This window comes from Schistocerca serialis, chromosome 4 (genome assembly GCF_023864345.2).
Source record: "Schistocerca serialis cubense isolate TAMUIC-IGC-003099 chromosome 4, iqSchSeri2.2, whole genome shotgun sequence".
NCBI classification, from domain to species: domain Eukaryota; kingdom Metazoa; phylum Arthropoda; class Insecta; order Orthoptera; family Acrididae; genus Schistocerca; species Schistocerca serialis.
This window is the reverse complement of record NC_064641.1, coordinates 574016242-574037205: the sequence shown is the minus strand read 5'-3', so window position 1 is coordinate 574037205 and position 20964 is coordinate 574016242. Positions and strand designations below refer to the sequence as shown.

Below are 20964 nucleotides of genomic sequence, written 5' to 3'. Positions count from 1 at the left end.
TTCTATGCTAGAAGATACATAATAGCAGGGAACAAATGACAACCACTTACAATGGATTTTTTAGATATGCATGTGGAATTTGAGGAACTGTGGGAGTGGGTGAGACTCACGAGGGAGCAGTAACGGCTGCGCAGAAGCAAACCCATTTCTGGCGTTCTGCGCATGACGTCACTGAGGAACAGCTCTTGGCGCACGCGAAGTGTACGTATGAGCTTTGTGTTGTCGTGGTTCGTCCGTGTTGTGTTTCGTTCATGTTGTCGTTTCCGTTTGGTTATCTTTGTGCAGTGAGTGTTTGTCCGAAGTATTTGAGTGTGTGGAAGCAATGCCAGGTTGTGCTGTTGTTGGCTGCAACTCTCACAATTGCAATACAAAAGGGACTGAAATAGTGTTGCATTGTTTCCCAAGTGATGAAAGTCTGCAAAAGGTTTGGCTTTCAAAATGCTTTAGGAAAGATCCTGTGAACATAGGGAACGCTAGAATATGCTCTCGTCATTTCAAGGAAACGGATTATATCCGGGACTTACGTTCAAAACTGTTAAATTTACCGCGGAAACTAATCCTTAAGAGTGATGCGTATCCATCTTGCAATTTGCCTTGCGGTAGTAGCGCCAGTGATAACACACCGATTGCAATAGAAGAAAGGAAAGAACGTTTTAACAAACGTGAAATTCGTAGAAGAAGCCTAGAGACTTTAAAGAAGCTCTCACCATTGAAGAGGAATGTTGACAAGTATACATTTACAGATGAAGTTCTTCGTAGTGATCCACATAGAGTCACTTTACAGAATTCTGTAGTGTCACTACAGAGGAGAAATGCTCATCTAACGAACATGTGCATGAAGTTGCGAGCACGTAATAAAGATCTTAGAGGTCAGCTGTCCTCAATGAAATGACGTCTGCACGAAGAAGAATTTAATAAAAAGGAACTTGTGTCTCGTGAAACTAATTGAATATTGGGCAAAATATTTTCACCCAATCAAATTAGAAGTTTGTTGCATGGTTCAAAATGGGTTCGATGGGGCAAAGAGGACATTTGTAGGTCTATTACTTTACGTGCACTTTCACAGAAGAGTTACAATTTCCTAAGAGAAAAACTCGGATATCCTCTACCTGCAGTGTCAACCTTGTGTTCTTGGATTAATCGCAGTTTCAGTTGCCAACTAGGAATTTTGAAGGATGTTTTAGTGATGATGAAAATGCAGGCTGCAACACTGACTGACAGGGAACGTATTTGTGTTTTGTCATTTGATTAAATGAACATTGATAGTAGAATTTGTTACGATCAGCAAGATGACAGGATTCTTGGACCTCACAGTAATGTCCTTGTTGTCATGGTTCGAGGCTTGTTTGCAACGTGGAAGCAGCCTATCTATTTCAATTTTGACGTTCAGATGACAGCAGCACTCTTGAATGAAGTAAATGTTCCCCTGGCCAATGTTGTGGCTGCAGTAGCAGACATGGGTGCAAAGAATAGTTCTGTCTGGAAGGAGCTTGGCATTACTCATGAAAATACTTGTTTTCCACACCCGTGTGATTCTCTGAGACATGTGTGGGTGTTTGCTGACGTTCCCCATTTGTTCAAACTCTTAAGGAACCACTTGCTGGATCAAGGAATAATGTTGGAAAACAAGGCTGTGACAAAAACTGTGTTCGTGAAACTGTTAGTTTTGGACAGTGGCGAGATGAAAATATGTCCCAAGTTATCTCAGCAACACATTACAGTGAAGGGCAGAGAGCGACAGCGAGTACGCTCAGCAGCTCAGCTGCTATCAAATACAACTGCACAGGCGATTCGGTATTTGATGCCTGAAGAAGGACACGCCAGTGATTTCATACAGATGGTGGATGAGACTTTTGCTATACTTAATTCAAGGACAAACGAAAGTAATAAATCACTAGCCTGTGGATTTGGTGTCAATTTTCAAGCCCAAGAACAGTGCCTACGTAAATTTTCTAAGTGTTGTGAGAAGATGCGTGTTGGCAACTCAAAGCATCTCCTACCCTTCCAGAAAGGATTTTTGAAAACTGTTCGGTCACTTTTGGGTCTGTTCAGTGACTTAGCTGTTTACAATATTGAATATATTCTTACAGCAAGATTAAATCAAGACTGCTTGGAGAACTTTTTTTCTCTTATAAGAGGCCTTGGACGTTTTTATGATCATCCATCGCCACTCGAGGTAAAGAGCCGGATAAGACTGTTGTTGTTGGGAGCAAACGCTCATGATATTCCACTTTCAAATGCATCGTCTGTTGAGCCAGATGAAGAAGGAAGATTCGTGACTGCAACTGTTTTTGGCAATATCCTGCCTGATATGTCTGAGGCGTTGGCAATGGTTGAAGGAGAGAAGGAGATAGAAGATTTAGATTTTGGAGTAGGAGAATCCGATGTGCCTCCAATGTCACTGGCTTCTGATTGTAGCACTGAAGGATTTAAATATCTTGCTGGATATGTAGCTTATCGATGCAGACAGTATGACAGATCACTGGCCACACCCACTGGGGAGTTACTGACACTGCCTGAGGAGACATCGAGAGGATGGCTGGGCATGGTTTCTTGTGGGGGTTTGCTTGTGCCTTCAGAAACGTGGCTCGAAACAATTAGCAAATTTGAATTAATTTTTGCCCAGATCCATGGACACAACAGTTTGTTCAGGGAAACGTGTCATCAAGAACCTGTGCGCTATACTTACCGAGCGATTCCCCACTATTCACCCAGAAATCATTAAAATTTACGCTAGGACGAGAACATTTATTCGACTGCGTTGGCTGTCTGCAAAGGACAAGTCGAGGAAAGCAGTTGCCGCTCAGCAACGGAAAGCAAGGAAGTGGTATTTGTCATCGCTTTAGAATGTAAATAAACAATATTTGTGAAAGTTAAATAATATATAAACTTAGAAGTGAAGGTCCTCTGACTGTGTTTGTTTCACAACTAGCAAGACTCTACACTGACAGTGTCAAGGACTGGCTTATTGTTTCCCACACTATATACCAACTTTGCTGAACGGCGGATTCGGTAAGTTAATTTACCACTATTTCCTGTAAATCTTATTTTGCAGCACTTTTTTTGATTCAATGCCCTTTTATATAAGTGAATTTTAACAACTAGGGCAAACATTATACATCCACCTTGTGGGTGTGGGTGCGGGCGTGTGTGTGTGTGTGTGTGTGTGTGTGTGTGTGTGTGTGTGTGTGTGTGTGTGTGCGCGCGGGTTTGTGGCAGTTCAGGTAGGTAATTCAAATGCTTCCTACAAATAAGTCAATTGCATAATTTCTTGAGTGAAAATGACAGTGTTTTCGTAGACATGATGTAAACAGAATATAAATGAGCATTACACAGAGCTTGTCTACAAGTTAACACTTGTCCCAGAGCCAAAGTTAGAAAATTGAATGCTCATTTCGAACGTTTACTTCGTAGAGAACTCCAAAACAGACCGTACTTTGCACTTATTTTTGTATAGTATGATCTATAGATGCTTTATTTTAATAAAGTCAGCACTCAGCAGTGTGTGTTTAAAAGCTGGACAAGTTACAGAATATAGCAGTAACTTTCTAGAAATAGCAGAATAACAATTTACCTTTTACTATTTCTGTAGAAACTGAAACATTTCACAAACACATCGCGTAAATGCGCGGGCTGCGATTTGTAGCACTGTTCCAGAGACAGCGGCGGTTCCTTCGTGACATCACAGCCTCAGCCAATGGCAGGACAGAACGCTTACTGCTCAACCTTATTTCTTTTATAGACCTTGGGTGAGACTCACCAATAAACAGGGAGAAAGTAAGAAATTCGAACAGCCATCCACTGGCAGAAAAGTAGATTACTTTTGATCAATTTAAGGAATCTGACTGACCCTGGTGTCTCTGGAGGTACAGAAAAAAATGGGCTGCTCGCACAAAATGTAGCACTTATCACCGATCTACCAAGTCGTCTGAAATATACACGCACATCTTTCATTGAAATATTTGCTGGCTAACATTAGCTGCATAGGTGATCCCTATGGGGTTGGTAAACAGCGAACATCCACTGCCTGCCACATTTATGACAGTGAGGGCCTTTGTCTTCAGTTCCAGGCAACCTAAGAGAAGTTGCTGAAAACATCTACCAGCACAAAAAGGGAGTGCATATATCTTTATTGAAGGTTGGAAACAATTTCTCACTAAGTTTCATGGAACATTTACAACTTATACACAGGCATAACAAATGACATTCACAGACTCATAAGGAATAAACTACGCAAAATTAACCTAACACTCCCCATGTCAAGCACTCTGTGAAGACCAGGTACTCACTTTACCTTCTTGCTTCATTAAAAGCACAAATTAATAATGCATTTGTTTATTTTAATCCATATGTTATTCAAATAACCACTTCTGTTTCCTACAGGGTGATTTTTTATACTGTGTACAAACTCAAAGGACTAATTAATGAGAGGACAGGGGAACAAAAAAGGTCTAATGAACTATGGCTGGAAATGCATGGTTTCCTTGCTAGAGACCATTTATTCAATCATACTTTGTTACAGAGACTGCAGTCTAATATGTACTGTACCATGCAGCCACAGTAACAGTATGCATGGTTTTCTCCTATAGTATCGTACAGTTCCTCATATGTAATGCCCTAGCACCTTCTCCTGCCTTAGTAATTGGTAATGTTGTTTCTGACTCACTTTTCTTGCTGACTCCCCTTGTGGTGGATGTGATATAGCATTGTACTCAATAGTTCCATAATCGAATTGAGAGCTTGCTGACATGGTGTTTAATTACAGAAGGTTCAGAAGGCGTATCCCCACTGACTACAACCACAGCATCCAATGTTTGCAACAGTGTTTCGCCATCTGTCTGGGACAGGGTCATTTCGGAAGCGGGACATCATGAATGGCGTACCCGAAATGCTCTGACACCAGACTTGGTGATATATGTGATTAACACTGCGGAAGGTGACCGCAATGTCAGTACCAGGCAGCTGGCCCACCAGTACAGGGTAAGCCAGATGACCGTGTGGTACATTCTCCATGCTAATTGTTACTACCCTATCACTTAAAGTGTGTACACAGCTTACTAGTCACAGACTTCCCACATCGGGGGCAGTTTTGTCACTGGTTTCTTCAACAGGAACCAGGATTCTGACATCTGTTTCATCCATCCTATTCACTGATGGTGCCACCTTTATGTGGAGTGGTATCTTCAACTTTCATAACAGTAACCTGTGGTATGCAGAACCCCTGTGGTATGATGACAGTCAATCATCAACATCGGTGCAGCTGGAATGTGTGGGCCGGGATAATTGACGACTGTATTTTGGGACCAGTCTTCCTTCCATGTCGCCTAACACGCCGGAAATATTGGCATTTCTTGTGGATGACTTTACCTCCCCCGCTGGAAGAAGTGCCATTAATGATTCTAAGGGTTATGTGGCTCCTACATGATGCTGTTCTAGCCCAGTTCGCTGTTAACGTCCAGACGCACCTCTATTGTGTCTTCCCTCATTGGTGGAATCCAGCTGCATGGCCTGCTTGTTCACCATATCTCAACCCACGCGATATTTAACTATTGGAGTATTGCGTATGCAGACCCCATTCCATATGTGGAGACACTGGAGCAGCGTATTCATGCTGCCTTTGACACTGTTCAGATGCAGCCTGGCTGATGTGAACTTGGGAGACATTAGATGCTACAGCGTGTACACACATGCGTTGTGGCACATGGAAACCACTTTCAACATATACTGTAACTGTGGCACGTAATAGACCACAGTCTGTAACAATGTATGATTGAATAAATGGTCTCTAGCATGGAAACCTTGCATTTCCAGATGCAAGTTCAATAGACCTTTTTTGTTCTGTGTTCTCTCACTGATTGATCCCTAGAGTTTCTACACAGTGGGAAAAATCACACCGTACAAATCTGATAGTTGATGATTTACCTTTTGGCAGCCTGAATCCAAGCAATCATTAAAAATGTCTGATGACAGTTGTGACTACACAATTTTTCCCTGTGTTGGGCTAACAAAGTGTCAACGAAATAAATGTGGTCATACATTACTCATTAAATACATCTAATACTTCACTTTAGTTTTTAGTCTAGGCAAATAAATCACCAATATACTGCTGCAGCAGATCACAAGGAACATGACTAGAGTGAACACTTAAAAATAATCAAAATACGAGGGCCGTTCAGAAAGTAACCTCCGGTTGATTTAAAAAAATGCACCAAGTTAAATAAAAATATTTTAATATATACATCTTACAACTACATCTTTGCACTATTTTTCTACATAGTCTCCATAGCGATTGAGGCACTTATCGTATCTCTTCACAAGCTTTGAAATTCCTTCTGCATAAAAATCACCCGCTTGTGCCTGGAGCCAGCCTGTGACCGCATCTTTGAGCTCTTCGTCGTCATCAAACCGCTGTGACCCGAGCCATTTCTTCAAATGCATGAAGAGGTGATAATCACTTGGCGCCAGGTCTGGGCTGTAATGTGGATGGTTGATAACGTCCCACTTGAAGGACTCAAGAAGGGCCGTTGTTCTGCGAGCAGAGTGAGGACGGGCGTTATCGTGCAAAAAAACGATACCGGAAGTCAGCATACCACGGCGTTTGTTCTGTATAGCCTGTCGTAACTTTTTTATTGTTTCACAGTACACTTCTTGATTAATGGTCGTACCACGTTCCATGAATTCAACCAACAACACCCCTTTGGCATCCCAAAACACCGTTCCCATCAGTTTTCTGGCAGAAAAATCTTGCGAGGCTTTTCTTGGTTTGGTAGGCAAATTTGAATGTGCCCACATCTTTGATTGTTCTTTTGTCTCAGGGTTCACGTACTTAATCCAGGTTTCGTCACCGGTCACGATTCTGTTTAACAATGGTTCTCCTTCGTCCTCATAACGTGACAGAAAGTCTAATGCAGAGGCCATTCTTTGAGTTTTGTGGTGGTCGGTAAGAATTTTGGGCACCCATCGTGCACAGAACTTACGGTAACCCAATCTTGCTGTCACTATCTCGTACAAGAGATTCTTAGAAATATGTGGAAAACCAGTAGACAACTCCAACATTGAGAAACGTCGATTTTCACGAACTTTTGCATCAACTGTCTAAATGAGTTCGTCAGTCACCAATGATGGTCTACCACTCCTCTCTTCATCATGAACGTTTTCTCGTCGACTTTTAAATAAACGTACCCATTCACGGACAACTCCTTCACTCATAACTCTTGGTCCGTACACGGCACAAAGCTCACGATGAATAGCTGCTGCAGAATATCCTTTGGCTGTAAAAAACCTTATGACAGCACGCACTTCACATTTGGCGGGGTTTTCTATTGCAGCACACATTTCAAACTGCCACAAAAACTAAACTAGCGCAGGTACGACGTTCACTCGACCACGGCTTTATGCCGACTGACCTGTTGAGTGCGTGAACGCACAGATGGCGTCGCTACTCCCCCCAAAACCCGCACTGTGACCAATCGGAGGTTACTTTCTGAACCGCCCTTGTATATGGAACTAACTGAATAGAAGTGCTTAATGAGAACTAGAATGAATACCGTTCTTTCAGTATTTAACCAACTTCTCTGTTGTGCTATTTATTACTTAGTGTACACCAATGGCATGATGTTAACATAACAAATAGTCTCATGTTTTTCTTTATGCAGATAAGAAAAGTATAAATGTGGAAGACCAGAATACAATGAAGTGAATGAGACAACAGAATAAATACAAATATGCTCATTTACTGATCTTCAATTACAATAATACAACTGCACTAAATTTTTGACACGAAACTGATGTTTGGATGTAATCCAAGAACAAAGAATAAAGGGAGTGGGAGTAGGAGTAAGAGGAGGGAAACAATGATGAAGTGAACAGCAAATTCTACAAAAATTAGACTCCTGTAAAAACATAAACCAGTGAGGTACCTCACTGACCATCAAAAACATTAATGCTGTAAAATTGTCACAACAAAATGCTCATGAAATACCTAACTCATGTTTAATAACCTGATTGCATGGAAATTTATCAACAGTGGAAGAAACATAAAAGGAAATGAATCTTAAAATGAAAATTACACCATAAACTTGAAATTATGCAACTGTAAAAATGACATACCCCTTGATAAATGACGTAAGATTCTTCAGTATTGTACGGGACGCCTGGTCAAGTAAGATACTATGAAACTTATTCATTTCTTGTAATGCATGAATAAGTTTATTCAAACAAGTCATAACATCAACGTCCTCTCTAAAATATGTACTCAAATCCCATAAGCTGTTTGCAAAAGCACTGAAACAAAAAAAGGTAAATATGAAACAGTTACCAACATTCTTTATCATACACACCTTCATATAATAAAGTGGATGCCTTTTGAGCTGCTGAATAATTCTTTCTGAATACAGACAGATACGACAATCTGATCTAATAATCAATAGGCAACAAATACATAATGCTAATTCTTTTAGAAGACCTAACTGGATGTAATGTATGCTCCAGGTTAAGTGCACTAGGAACATTCCAGGGCACGTAATATATCAACGATCTGAAAAAAGGTAAAGCCATCGTCAAAGCTTCTGACTATGTAATATATTAATGAGTTAAAAAAAAGTAAAACTGTCATAAAACCAAAGGTTTGTTTGAACATCAAAGAGCCTTATCAGGCATGGTCCTATTCAAGGTGGTATGCTGCTACCTTTTACAGCCTTTGAACCCCTTGTTGTGTGGTGATCCACTGTTTAAATGTTGATTCGATTCTGAGCCAAGGTGCACCTCTGTATTTTTCACAGAGCACTGAAGAGGTCTTCTCACGGGAAAACGATGCTATTAACTCCAATGGGAAATATGATTTCATTTTTAAAATGATGATCTGTTCAAACTGGTCTGACAAAACCTCATAAAACTGTTACATGTGACAGGAAAAGCCATGCAAAGATGAGCAGATGTGCCTGGAAGTTACACTGATGGAGGTGTCCTAGAAATCATGCAAGTCTTCTAACAATTAAAAAAAAAAAGAGGCATCACCTATATAAGGAGTTTTATGCACGACATTCCCTTTAATAGAGGTGTCACTACATACTGTTTGCTGCAGAGCTCCCATTCATTAAATGAAACACTGTACGGTCTTGTGCATTGAAGGGTAAGTAGTTTCACCCCATCAAGTGTTTATGTGTCAGGAATTTAGGATCGTAGTTATTGCTAGTGGACACTGCGATGAAGAGTCCCATGAAACATCCAACAACTACAGGGATCAAAGCAGATGTTGCCACTGAAGGAGATTATTGTAGATGGTTGGTGGCTGCAAATGCAGTGGAATCTAGAATGAAATTTTCACTCTGCAGCGGAGTGTGTGCCGATATGAAACTTCCAGGCAGATTAAAACTGTGTGCCGGACTGAGACTCGAACTTGGGACCTTTGCCTTTCACGGGCAAGTGCTCTACCAACTGAGCTACCCAAGCATGACTCACGCCCCGTCCTCACAGCTTTACTTCTGCCAGTACCTCGCCACCAACCTTCCGAACTTCTTTCAGGAGTGCTAGTTCTGCAAGGTTCGCAGGTGAGCTTCTGTAAAGTTCAGAAGGTAGGAGGTGAGGTACTGGCAGAAGTAAAGCTGTGAGGATGGGGCGTGAGTTGTGCTTGGGTAGCTCAGTTGGTAGAGCACTTGCCCGCGGAAGGCAAAGGTCCCGAGTTCGAGTCTCGGTCCGGCACACAGTTTTAATCTGCCAGGAAGTTTCATATCAGCGCACACTCCGCTGCAGAGTGAAAATTTCATTCTGGAAACATCCCCTAGGCTGCAGCTAAGCCATGTCTCCGCAATATCCTTTCTTTCAGGAGTGCTAGTTCCGCAAGGTTCGCAGGAGAGCTTCTGTAAGTTCGGAAGGTAGGAGGTTAGGTACTGGCAGAAGTAAAACCTGCGAAAGGCAAAGGTCCCAAGTTCGAGTCTTGGTCCAGCACACAGTTTTAATCTGCCAGGAAGTTTCAGTGGAATCTAGTTCATACTCAAAATGAAGGGGTGTGGGCTCTCACAGATGACATACATTGTTCTCAACACTTCTGCTTCCTTTTATTAAAACCGTGCCTTTGCTTGAAATCTTTCGAATGCTATTAAATGTTCAATAAAAGGATGGTGTTTGTGTCACTGAAATGCCCTTACATGCTCTCTGATAGTTTCAGCTTTTTTTTCTGGCCACATGGCATAAGTTTCCATTTGGGTGGGCCTGGGCAATAGGTTATCACTGCTTCCACTGTGTGTAGCATCATACCAGTAGTATCTTGTGCTACTCCTTTGATATCTTTCTCTCCACTGGCTTCAAGAGTTGCTTTGGAGGTGAAAGCTTGCCTGAGTTGGCTTTCCAAAGCATCCAACATAGTGTATATTCAATTGGTTGATAGTTTGAGAAAGAGAGAGAGAGTGATAGGAAACTGGTTGCTGTTGCAGAGGTTGCCATGGAAATTTCACTGGATCAAGAGTGAGATGCTTGGGCTGCAGACTGCAGTATCTATGGCTGAGTATATTGAGTGGGACATACTGAAATGAGCTGCGGCTCCATTGTTAAGTTAGCTTACTTTCAGTTCTGAGATTAACTACTCTAGTACTTGGCCCCTGCTAGACGGTGTTGTTAGTGTCCCACAGAGGATTGAGGGCATCATAAAAGGAAGTCAGTCAAGCCCTTTCAAATGGACCAACCTGTCATTTATCTGGAGCGATTTAAAGAAATCAAAGAAAACCAAAATCATTATGGCCAGACGTGCATTTGAACCATTGTCCTCTCCTGAATGGGAGTCCAGTATGCTAACCACCACACCGCTTTGCCTGGTATGGGCACTGCAGTCCTCCTATATGAGGAATGGTATCAACAGCTGTTCCACAAGCTCCACTGGCTAGCGACAGTGTTTATCTGTCTGGGGGTAGTATGTAATATCTATTACCCTAACTGAAAGGTGGATATTGATTGCCAAAGCTTGTAATGCAGTGATTATAGGCACCAGCCCATTGAAGGTATTTGAATGTGAGTGTGCACACTCCTCCAGATCCCTTCTCAGTATAAACACAATTTTTTACAACAGAATTTACAATTTTTAACATTATGGAGATGTGTTTCCAAGACATTGAACTAGGATCTGGGTGTGTAACAAATGGGAAATAGGAGTACAAATTACTCTGCTATTCATGTGTGCTTCACCTGAGTTTGTGTTTCTACATTGGTATTAATAGGTTCGACTTGAGCGAAGAGAGATGGGGGCCAGCTCGACTGGCGTAACAGAATATGATTTCACTGTTGATTTTTTTTCCCTTTATGTGCCCATGAGGAATCATTTTCAATGAGGATTTTCCAGTCTTGACTTCTGGAATGTCAGATGACTGATCTTTTCTATCACTGGCTCTTTCAGCCACTGGTTGGTGCTAGACTGCTAGTCTCTTTCATTGTGGGAGAGAGGAACCCTGGCAGGTGTCCTCTCCTCTTTCCTGCTGATGACAGTTGTGTGTTTGGGTTCAAATGGTTCAAATGGCTCTGAGCACTATGGGACTCCACTGCTGAGGTCATTAGTCCCCTAGAACTTAGAACTAGTTAAACCTAACTAACCTAAGGACATCACAAACATCCATGCCTGAGGCAGGATTCGAACCTGCGACCGTAGCGATCTTGCGGTTCCAGACTGCAGCGCCTTTAACCGCACGGCCACTTCGGCCGGCTGTGTGTTTGGGGATCAGGGGAGCTGATGTCCTCTTCCTCAAATGAAATATAGGGTCTTAACATATGCTAGGGGCAGGAGTTGGTGTCTGAGATCTCGTTGTCGTGGTGGTGGTAGGTATGGATTTTGTCACCACATATGCTACATTTGAAGTTACATCAATTGGGTGGAGTCCTTCAAAATTTTTCTTACCATCTTGATACAAAAGGTGATCAAGAGTTTTATAGTCTTGGATTTTCTCCTCCCTCTTGAAAACTGGATATGTTGGCAAACTGGGAGGAGACAGGGAAGAGGGGGTTGTGTTCTGTGCAGTTTATGCATGTTCCTCACAAGTTCTGCCCTCATGCACTGCCCTTTTGCACACCCCTCAGGTATATTCATTAGTACAGTGGGAGGGCACATGTCCAAACCTCACACACCTAGAACTTCTCACAGGAGGAGGAAAACCCCCACAAGCCAGGGACATTTTTAGATAAAACATTTCCATTGAAGGCTAGGATGAAAGCCTCATTGTCCACCCTATTATCCTCTGGTCCTCTGAATGCAATGAACAAATATACTTCGTACTGCTCTAGGTAAGCTCAGAGCCCTTCATCTTTTTCTAACATCAGGTCCTTATGGAAGATGTTTGTTATAAGGAGTGATGGTAGCTCATATATATCTGAGCTTGTTCCTGGCCTGGAGTGCCTGTGATAGGTTAGCATTCAAAGTTTTTATCAACACATACCCAATTCTCATTTTCTCTAATAGAAGCAACACCACAAAACCTGTCTTCAATGCAAAATGTGACTTCATTGTTGCAAAAGATCTCTATCAACTCTGGAACATACCAAGAACTGGACAGACTGTCTATCTCCAAGTCTCTTGCTCGACTCTCATACCGTGGTGGGAAATGCCATTGCATTTTAAGTTTTTGCATTGAGATCTTGTTTCCTATCTGCTGACGGCTGTGTTGGCATGGCCACCAGTACGAGAAAGTTTGATCCGTTTCATTCAGGTCGATCTGCCCATGTGACTCATTCTGACTGGAGGCTTGCCCCATGGATGTTACATCCCCCCCTCCCCCAAATGGCAAAGGCTACCTGGCATAATAGACACTGCCCAGAGACTCAGATTGGACAGGTAACTACACGTCTGCATACACAGGGCATTAGCAGTCTGATCCCTGCATTGTCAGGGGGCTACAACTGAGGGTACATGATGATTCTCCCCCCCCCCCCCCCCCCCCATCTTCACTAAAGATTGCCTACTGCACTGTATTTCAGGTGCAAATGTTAAGTCAACTCCTAGGTGCATGGCATTACAGCAAATTGTGGACAGGTAATGTGCTACACAACACAGCCCTCCCATATGGCCTGCACTACTATGAAATTTAGAAAAGTGGAGGGAGGAAACTCTAAAAGGCAGACCATTAAGTGTGGAACCTTGGGCTCATGAGGAGCTGAGCGAACGATTGGTGAGACAAAAACTTACAAATAAAAATTGGTAAGGAGCTTCAAAAGCCCAATCATGAAGGATAAGTAATATGTAATAGCAGCAAGAAGTGTTGTATGTTTTATTTAAGTCAAAAAAGACTGCTACAGAAGTCTTACGTAAGTCAAAACAGATTGCTAGGAGATGTTGGATTGTTGTTTCCAACCTGACCTGATGATCGGTTGTGGATCATCCCTCCCAGAAGCTACACAGATCTAGTGACAAAAGACTAGTGATTTGAGAACTCAGAATAACTCTTGTTCCACCATCCTTTCAAGTAATTTGCAGAACATGTTGGTAAGGCTAACTGGTCAGTAACTATCAATGGATGTTGAATTTTTGTCTGGTTTAAGTACTGGTATGATGTGATGATACTCTAATTCCATTGCAAAGTGTAAACACCTACTAACCAAATTCATTCCTTATTAGGTGGTCTGTGAATCACATTCATATGTTGGATCATCTGATGAGGAATAGACTCAAGTGTGGGGCCATACCTATTGTGATTTAAGAGTCTAAAGCAATTACCTGTCAGTTAAAGGTTCATCATATAATTCACAGTTATAGAGGTGGAGGGCTACAGGATAGAGGGATATCTTCAACTTGTCTTTCATGCATTTGAGGCATAGTCAGGAAAGAGAGAGAGAGAGAGAGAGAGAGAGAGAGAGAGAGAGAGAGAGAGAGAGAGAGAGAGAGAGGGGGGGGGGGGGGGTGGATGCTGACACTGTCACAAAGTATTTCACGAAGCATGGAGTAAGGACTGGTGCAGTGATAGAAGTTCCACCTTGAAAAAGGAGCCCAGGTACAGTAGTTGATCTTTGGTGCTCCAAAGGACTATGGTGCTTGGTTCACACCTGAGATGAAGACATACATGTTCCCAATGAGGAGAGACAGCACTTCTGACATTACAAGCACTTGCATGGAGCCACTTAAAAGTGATGAGGGTAATCTGTCCAGAATGAAATCTGGATTCCAGCAGCTATCTGATTTGGTGAAGGCTGCCGGTCTTGCTTACGAGATGAAGGCAGAGCTCACCATCTGCAGCATCGTTGACAGAACTGACTGCAGACCTTTGGTGCAGAGCCGGGTGGAGAGTCTGAATCAGAGGCTCAGACGGTTTTGCGACCATGACTGCAGATTCCTTGACTTGCGCCATAGGGTGGTGGGGTTTCGGGTTCTGCTGAATAGGTCAGGAGTTCACTACACTCAGCCGGCAGCTACACGGGTAGCGGAGGCTATGTGGCGTGGACTGGGCGGTTTTTTAGGTTAGAAGGCCTCGGGAAAGTACGGGGTGGGCTGCAATCTCAAAGGGTGCATGGCAAATACAGGACGTGCTTGGGTCAAGGAACAGTCGGAATTGTAGTTGTAAATTGTTGTAGTTGTGCTGGGAAAGTCCCTAGCGCTAATAGAAAGCACAGAAGCTGAAATTGTTATAGGTACAGAAAGCTGGCTAAAGCCTGAAATAAGTTCTGCAGAAATTTTTACTAAGTCTCAGATGGTGTTCAGGAAAGATAGATTAGGCAGAATTGGTGGTGGACTGTTTGTGTCTGTCAGTAGTGGTTTATCTTGTAGATACTCCGTGTGAATTGGTATGGGTGGAGGTTATACTTAACAGCCGAACTAAGTTAATAATTGGCTCCTTCTACCGACCCCCAGACTCCGATGATATACCTGCTGAACAGTTCAGAGAAAATTTGAGTCTCGTAACAAATAAATACCCCACCCATACTGTTATAGTTGGTGGGGACTTCAACCTTCCCTCGATATGTTGGCAAAAATACTTGTTCAAAACCGGTGGTAGGGAGAAAACATCTTCCGAGATTGTCCTAAATGCTTTCCCCGAAAATTATTTCGAGCAGTTAGTCCACGAACCCATGCGAATTGTAAATGGTTGCGAAAACACACTTGACCTCTTAGCCACAGACAATCCAGAGCTAATAGAGAGCATCATGACTGATACAGGGATTAGTGATCACAAGGACGTTGTAGCTAGGCTCAATACTGTTTCTTCCAAATCCACCAGAAACAAACACAAAATAATTTTATTCAAAAAAGTGGATAAAGTGTCACTAGACGTCTTCCTAAGAGACAATCTCCATTCCTTCCGAACTGACTATGCAAATGTAGACGAGATGTGGCTCAAATTCAAAGATATAGTAGCAACAGAAATTGAGAGATTCATACCTCATAAATTGGTAAGAGATGGAACTGATCCCCCATGGTACACAAAACAGGTCCGAACGCTGTTGCAGAGGCAATGGAAAAAGCATGCGAAGTTTAGAAGAACGCGAAATCCCAAAGATTGGCTAAAATTTACAGACGCGCGAAATTTGGCATGGACTTCAATGCGAGATGCCTTTAATAGGTTCCACAACGGAACAGTCTCAAAATTTGGTAGAAAATCCGAAGAAATTATGGTCATATGTAAAGTACACAAGCGGCAAGACGCAGTCAATACCTTCGCTGCGCAGTGCCGATGGTACTGTTACCGACGACTGTGCCGCTAAAGCGGAGTTATTGAACGCAGGTTTCCGAAATTCCTTCATCAGGGAAGACAAATGGAATATTCCAAAATTTGAAACATGAACAGCTGCTAGCATGAGTTTCTTAGAAGTAGATACCTTAGGGGTTGCGAAGCAACTCAAATCGCTTGATACGGGCAAGTCTTCAGGTCCAGATTGTATACCGATTAGGTTTCTTTCAGATTATGCTGATACAATAGCTCCCTACTTAGCAATCATATACAACCGCTCGCTCACCAATAGATCTGTACCTACAGATTGGAAAATTGCACAGGTCGCACCAGTGTTTAAGAAGGGTAGTAGGAGTAATCCATCGAACTACAGACCTATATCATTGACGTCGGTTTGCAATAGGGTTTTGGAGCATATACTGTATTCAAACATTACGAATCACCTCGAAGGGAATGATCTATTGATAAGTAATCAGCATGGATTCAGAAAACATCGTTCTTGTGCAACGCAGCTAGCTCTTTATTCGCACGAAGTAATGGCCGCTATCGACAGGGGATCTCAAGTTGATTCCATATTTCTAGATTTCCAGAAAGCTTTTGACACCGTTCCTCACAAGCGACTTCTAATCAAGCTGCGGGCCTATGGGGTATCGTCTCAGTTGTGCGACTGGATTCATGATTTCCTGTCAGAAAGGTCGCAGTTCGTAGTAATAGACGGCAAATTATCGAGTAAAACTGAAGTGATATCAGGTGTTCCCCAGGGAAGCGTCCTGGGATCTCTGCTGTTCCTGATCTATATAAATGACCTGGGTGACAATCTGAGCAGTTCTCTTAGCAAAGCGATTTAGAAAAGATTGTTGTATGGTGTGGCAGGTGGCAGTTGACGCTAAATAACGAAAAGTGTGAGGTGATCCACATGAGTTCCAAAAGAAATCCGTTGGAATTTGATTACTCGATAAATAGTACAATTCTCAAGGCTGTCAATTCAACTAAGTACCTGGGTGTTAAAATTACGAACAACTTCAGTTGGAAAGACCACATAGATAATATTGTCGGGAAGGCAAGCCAAAGGTTGCGTTTCATTGGCAGGACACTTAGAAGATGCAACAACTCCACTAAAGAGACAGCTTACACTACACTCGTTCGTCCTCCGTTAGAATATTGCTTCGCAGTGTGGGATCCTTACCAGGTGGGATTGACGGAGGACATCGAAAGGGTGCAAAAAAGGGCAGCTCATTTTGTATTATCACGTAATAGGGGAGAGAGTGTGGCAGATATGATACGCAAGCTGGGATGGAAGTCATTAAAGCAAAGATGTTTTTTGTCGCGGCGAGATCTATTTACGAAATTTCAGTCACCAACTTTCTCTTCCGAATGTGAAAATATTTTGTTGAGCCCAACCTACATAGGTAGGAATGATCATCAAAATAAAATAAGAGAAATCAGAGCTCTAACAGAAAGGTTTAGGTGTTTGTTTTCCCTGCGCGCTGTTCGGGAATGGAATGGTAGAGAGATAGTATGATTGTGGTTCGATGAACCCTCTGCCAAGCACTTAAATGTGAATTGCAGAGTAGTCATATAGATGTAGATGTAGAGACAATGTAAGGTTCTTGAATGGTCATGAATAGCTGTTGTGATGTCTTCGGTTTACCATGGTACTGATCACTGATACAGGGGGACCACAGAAAGGGAGACAGCAGTTCCAGCAGCCCGAGTTATCTTCCACAACTTCATAGGTGTAATCTGATGGAGGTGTGGCGAAGGTGACCTCAGAGGTATACAACTGGCAACTGGCCCTTTGTAGAGCTCAATATGGCAGTTGGACCATAAAGTTGTAGTGTAACATGACTATCTGTTAGGAAATGGGGCATGGTACACTCTAAGGCTCTTTGAGAAATGGCAGATATTCACACGAATATAGAGAGGAAAATCTATTATTTTTAGTTAATTGGGCTGGAGTAGAGCAAAACAGTCTCACTAGGCTTCTGTACATGAGGAGAAAAGAATATGGGCAGGAGTTGCGCTTCCTGTGGGCATGACTGGTGAACAGATGTTGTCACTTTCTGTGGTGGTTGTGTTGTTCTATGCAGCTGCTGATGGAAGTGGTTATGGTGGCCCACCAGGGAATAACCAAGGAGCCTGTGTTAACAATGAAGTTTATGTAAAATGTAACATAATTCATTAACTCTATGGTATATCGACTAAAGAGAGGGAGCAGCCTGGCACTCATTGTAAAGTGCATTGCATTAATGGTTAATTTGATAGTACAAGGCGCGTTTTTTTAAGTACCGTTTTGAAATCAAAAAAGACGTGCTAAGATATCTCAATAATTTTATTTTTACATGAAAGCCTGTACCTTAATGTACAAACTGACGCCATTACAGTCTGATTCTTCCTTGTTTATGTTGTGTACTGAGTGTTTAAGATGCCTCCGATAATCTTGAGTCCCACCGACTGTGAAGTACGGGCTGTTATAAGATTTCTTAGTGCTAAAGGTCTAAAAGCGATCGATATTCATCGTGAGATCTGTGCAGTTTACGAAGGAAACATTATGGAATGGTAAAAAAGTGGGTGAGGGCATTTAAAGATGGCCGCACAAATGTACATGACGAACAACGGAGTGGGCATCCTTCGGTCGTTAACGAAAGTTTGGTGCAGGAAGTGGACAATAAGGTGAATGAAGACAGACCCTTCATGATTTCCTCCTTGTGGGATGACTTTCCTAATGTTTCTCATAGTCTTTTGTATGGCATTGTGACCAAGCACTTGAATTATTGAAAATTGTGTGCACACTGGGTACCAAAAATGTTGACGGATGTGCACAAAACCAAACATTTAGACAGTGCATTGCCTTTCCTTGAGCAGTACCACGATGGTGGTGATGATTTCTTAAGCCAAATTGTTACGGGCGATGAAACATGGGTGGCCTACATCACACCAGAATCAAAGCAACAGTCCATGGAAGTTGAGCAAGGGCATTGTTTTGCTGCAAGACAATGCCCGTCCAAGACAATGCCCATCTGCATGTGGCAAATCAGACCAAAGATCTCATCATATCTTTTCGATGGGAAACTCGAAATCATCCTCTGTACAGCCCCGATCTTGCACCCAGTGACTACCATCTGTTCCTGCACTTGAAGAAACACCTGGGCAGTCAGCGCCTTTAAAACGATGACAAAGTCAAAACAGTGGTGATGCAGTGGTTAATAAGTCAGGCGTCAGACTTCTATGAGGAGGGTATTCAAAAACTGGTACAAGATTATGCCAAGTGCCTCAATATTGACGGAAATTATGTAGAAAAGTAGATTAAGATATAGGCTTCCATGTAAAAATAAAATTATTGAGTACGTCGTATTTTTAATTTCAAAATGGTACTTACTTAAAAAACACGCTTCATATATCGTTGTAATGATGGAACTCTGGTTATGAATGTTTCACATTGTTTGAGGAGAGAAATGAGCTCTTTTTACAGCTAATTCATGAAATCTACAGTGAAGAGGCTTTGAGCACAGTGAAGAAGAATATTAGCTGGGACTGAATAGCAGAACCAGCTGTACAAGATAATGTTATAGGCGACCACTGCACTCAAAAGATATCAGCAAACAAACTGAATTTATGAAAGTCGTGTGCTGTTCCGGGAAGACGTATGTAACTGGTAGGTTTGATGTCTTCCTGTAAGCACTGGGCACACACGACGAGGAAGTGACAGGGCACCAGAAAGTGGCCAGTGTCTCAAAGATTGTTGTGTAGTAACCTCTGCAACAAGGCAAAAACGTTGAGAGAATGGATCGTAAGGTTGATAGAATAAAGGTACCATGGTTGGAACTAAAGTGGGTGTTAAATGGATGGTGCATACTGAAATCGCCAAGCTGGGAGGAGAGAGGCTGAGTTGTTGGATAACTTAAATAAATGTTACAAATGGTGACACACACACACACACACACACACAAACACACACACACACACACACACAGCATGCAGTGAGGAGGGGAATGTACTCATCGACATAAGTGTGAACCAATGTACAAACCTCTTTAGCAGCTCTCTCAGAGCTGGGCAATTCTGACAATGTGGACAGTAACTTCAAAGAGTTGGACAATGGCCATCAGTGAAGTGTGTTTCTTATAGAGACGCACAGATTGCAGAACAAGAGGAAATTAACTCTAGTTCTGGCAGCTAAAAGTAATATTCACTGAATCATCACATTAACGGTGTCCTGGTTAGAAGTGAAGGAACTAGAAAAACAGGTCACGCCGAAGGATCATTGTCACGGGTCAGGTTGAAACAACATTAATGAACATAGGTTCAGAGGTCAGTGGTGTGAGAGGCATCTGATGTATCTGGGGTCACGGGAGTAGCTTTCTTCAGAGATTTCTGGTTTTTCTACATTGCAATGAAAATCACATCAAAAACTACTCCTTCCTTCATTCCTAAAACATTTAGTCAATATGTTCGTCCTTTAGTTATGTTATGTGAATATTTTTACTTCGCTGTCAATGTTAGAGGCTAGAGGAGCATGTTGCTTCTCCAGCTGAGTACAGGGAGTCAAGGACCCTCAAGACGTGTAGGAACCACAAGATAGGAAAGCCTATCTTTACAATGGCTGATTTACTTGCATCAACAAAGTCCTATTTCAAGGTCGAGATTGTGAGAATGAAGGGAGTAAATTCTTGTGGTAATGCCGAAGACCTGGCCACAACAGTGGCAATGGTTAATACCTTTAGGACAGGATATAAGCTTCTGTATTTTTTTCGAGCTTCAATCTATGAGAGATGATTGGAGGCCTTAACTACTGATTTTGCGTTCCTAAATTAGGGTATCACACTTCGGGGACTGTGGAGGGTGCTTATCTCTATAAGTGATACAAAAAGATGTAGCTCACATGGAGGGATTGTCATGAAGTGGCAGACCAGTTCCTCTACCAATGTAGTGTTTGTAAACTGGAAGACATATGGCCAACGTGTTGACATTTAAAGCACATCGGTGCTGGGAAATACTGTTGCACATCACAGTGATGGACCATAATTTTGAATTTCTCAGGAAGTGAATCCTCCTCAAAAGCTAGGATGAATGCTCTGTACTCAACTTTGTTGCCAGCAGGCTTCATGTAAGCGACATATCAAGTGGACCCTTTGCTTCTCCAAGTTTCTGTAGTTCATCTGTCAACAGCATTAATACTCTGTGAAAAATTAAACCCCTTACCTTCTTATGGGGTGTTACAGTAACAGGTAAATTTTTTACCCCTACAAGATAGTAACATTCAGGACTGGGTAGGATTCCCTGTTTTAATTAAATCTGAACCACTTTGTAATTTACTAAGGGAAGATCAAAA

General features: G+C 42.2%; 1 protein-coding gene and 1 non-coding gene across 4 annotated transcripts in view; one reads left to right on the top strand and one right to left on the bottom strand.

Moving 5' to 3' along the window:
* LOC126475310 (arf-GAP with coiled-coil, ANK repeat and PH domain-containing protein 2) overlaps window positions 1–20964 on the bottom strand; it is a 151679-nt gene that overhangs the window by 102905 nt on the left and 27810 nt on the right. For all 3 annotated transcript variants that reach the window (XM_050103084.1, XM_050103085.1, XM_050103087.1), the window contains exon 4: window positions 8110–8283. In XM_050103084.1, coding sequence (XP_049959041.1) covers window positions 8110–8283 — 174 coding nt within the window. The remainder of the gene's footprint in view (window positions 1–8109; window positions 8284–20964) is intronic.
* Window positions 9626–9700, top strand: Trnap-cgg (transfer RNA proline (anticodon CGG)). The gene has a single exon. It is a non-coding gene; the product is annotated as a tRNA-Pro (tRNA).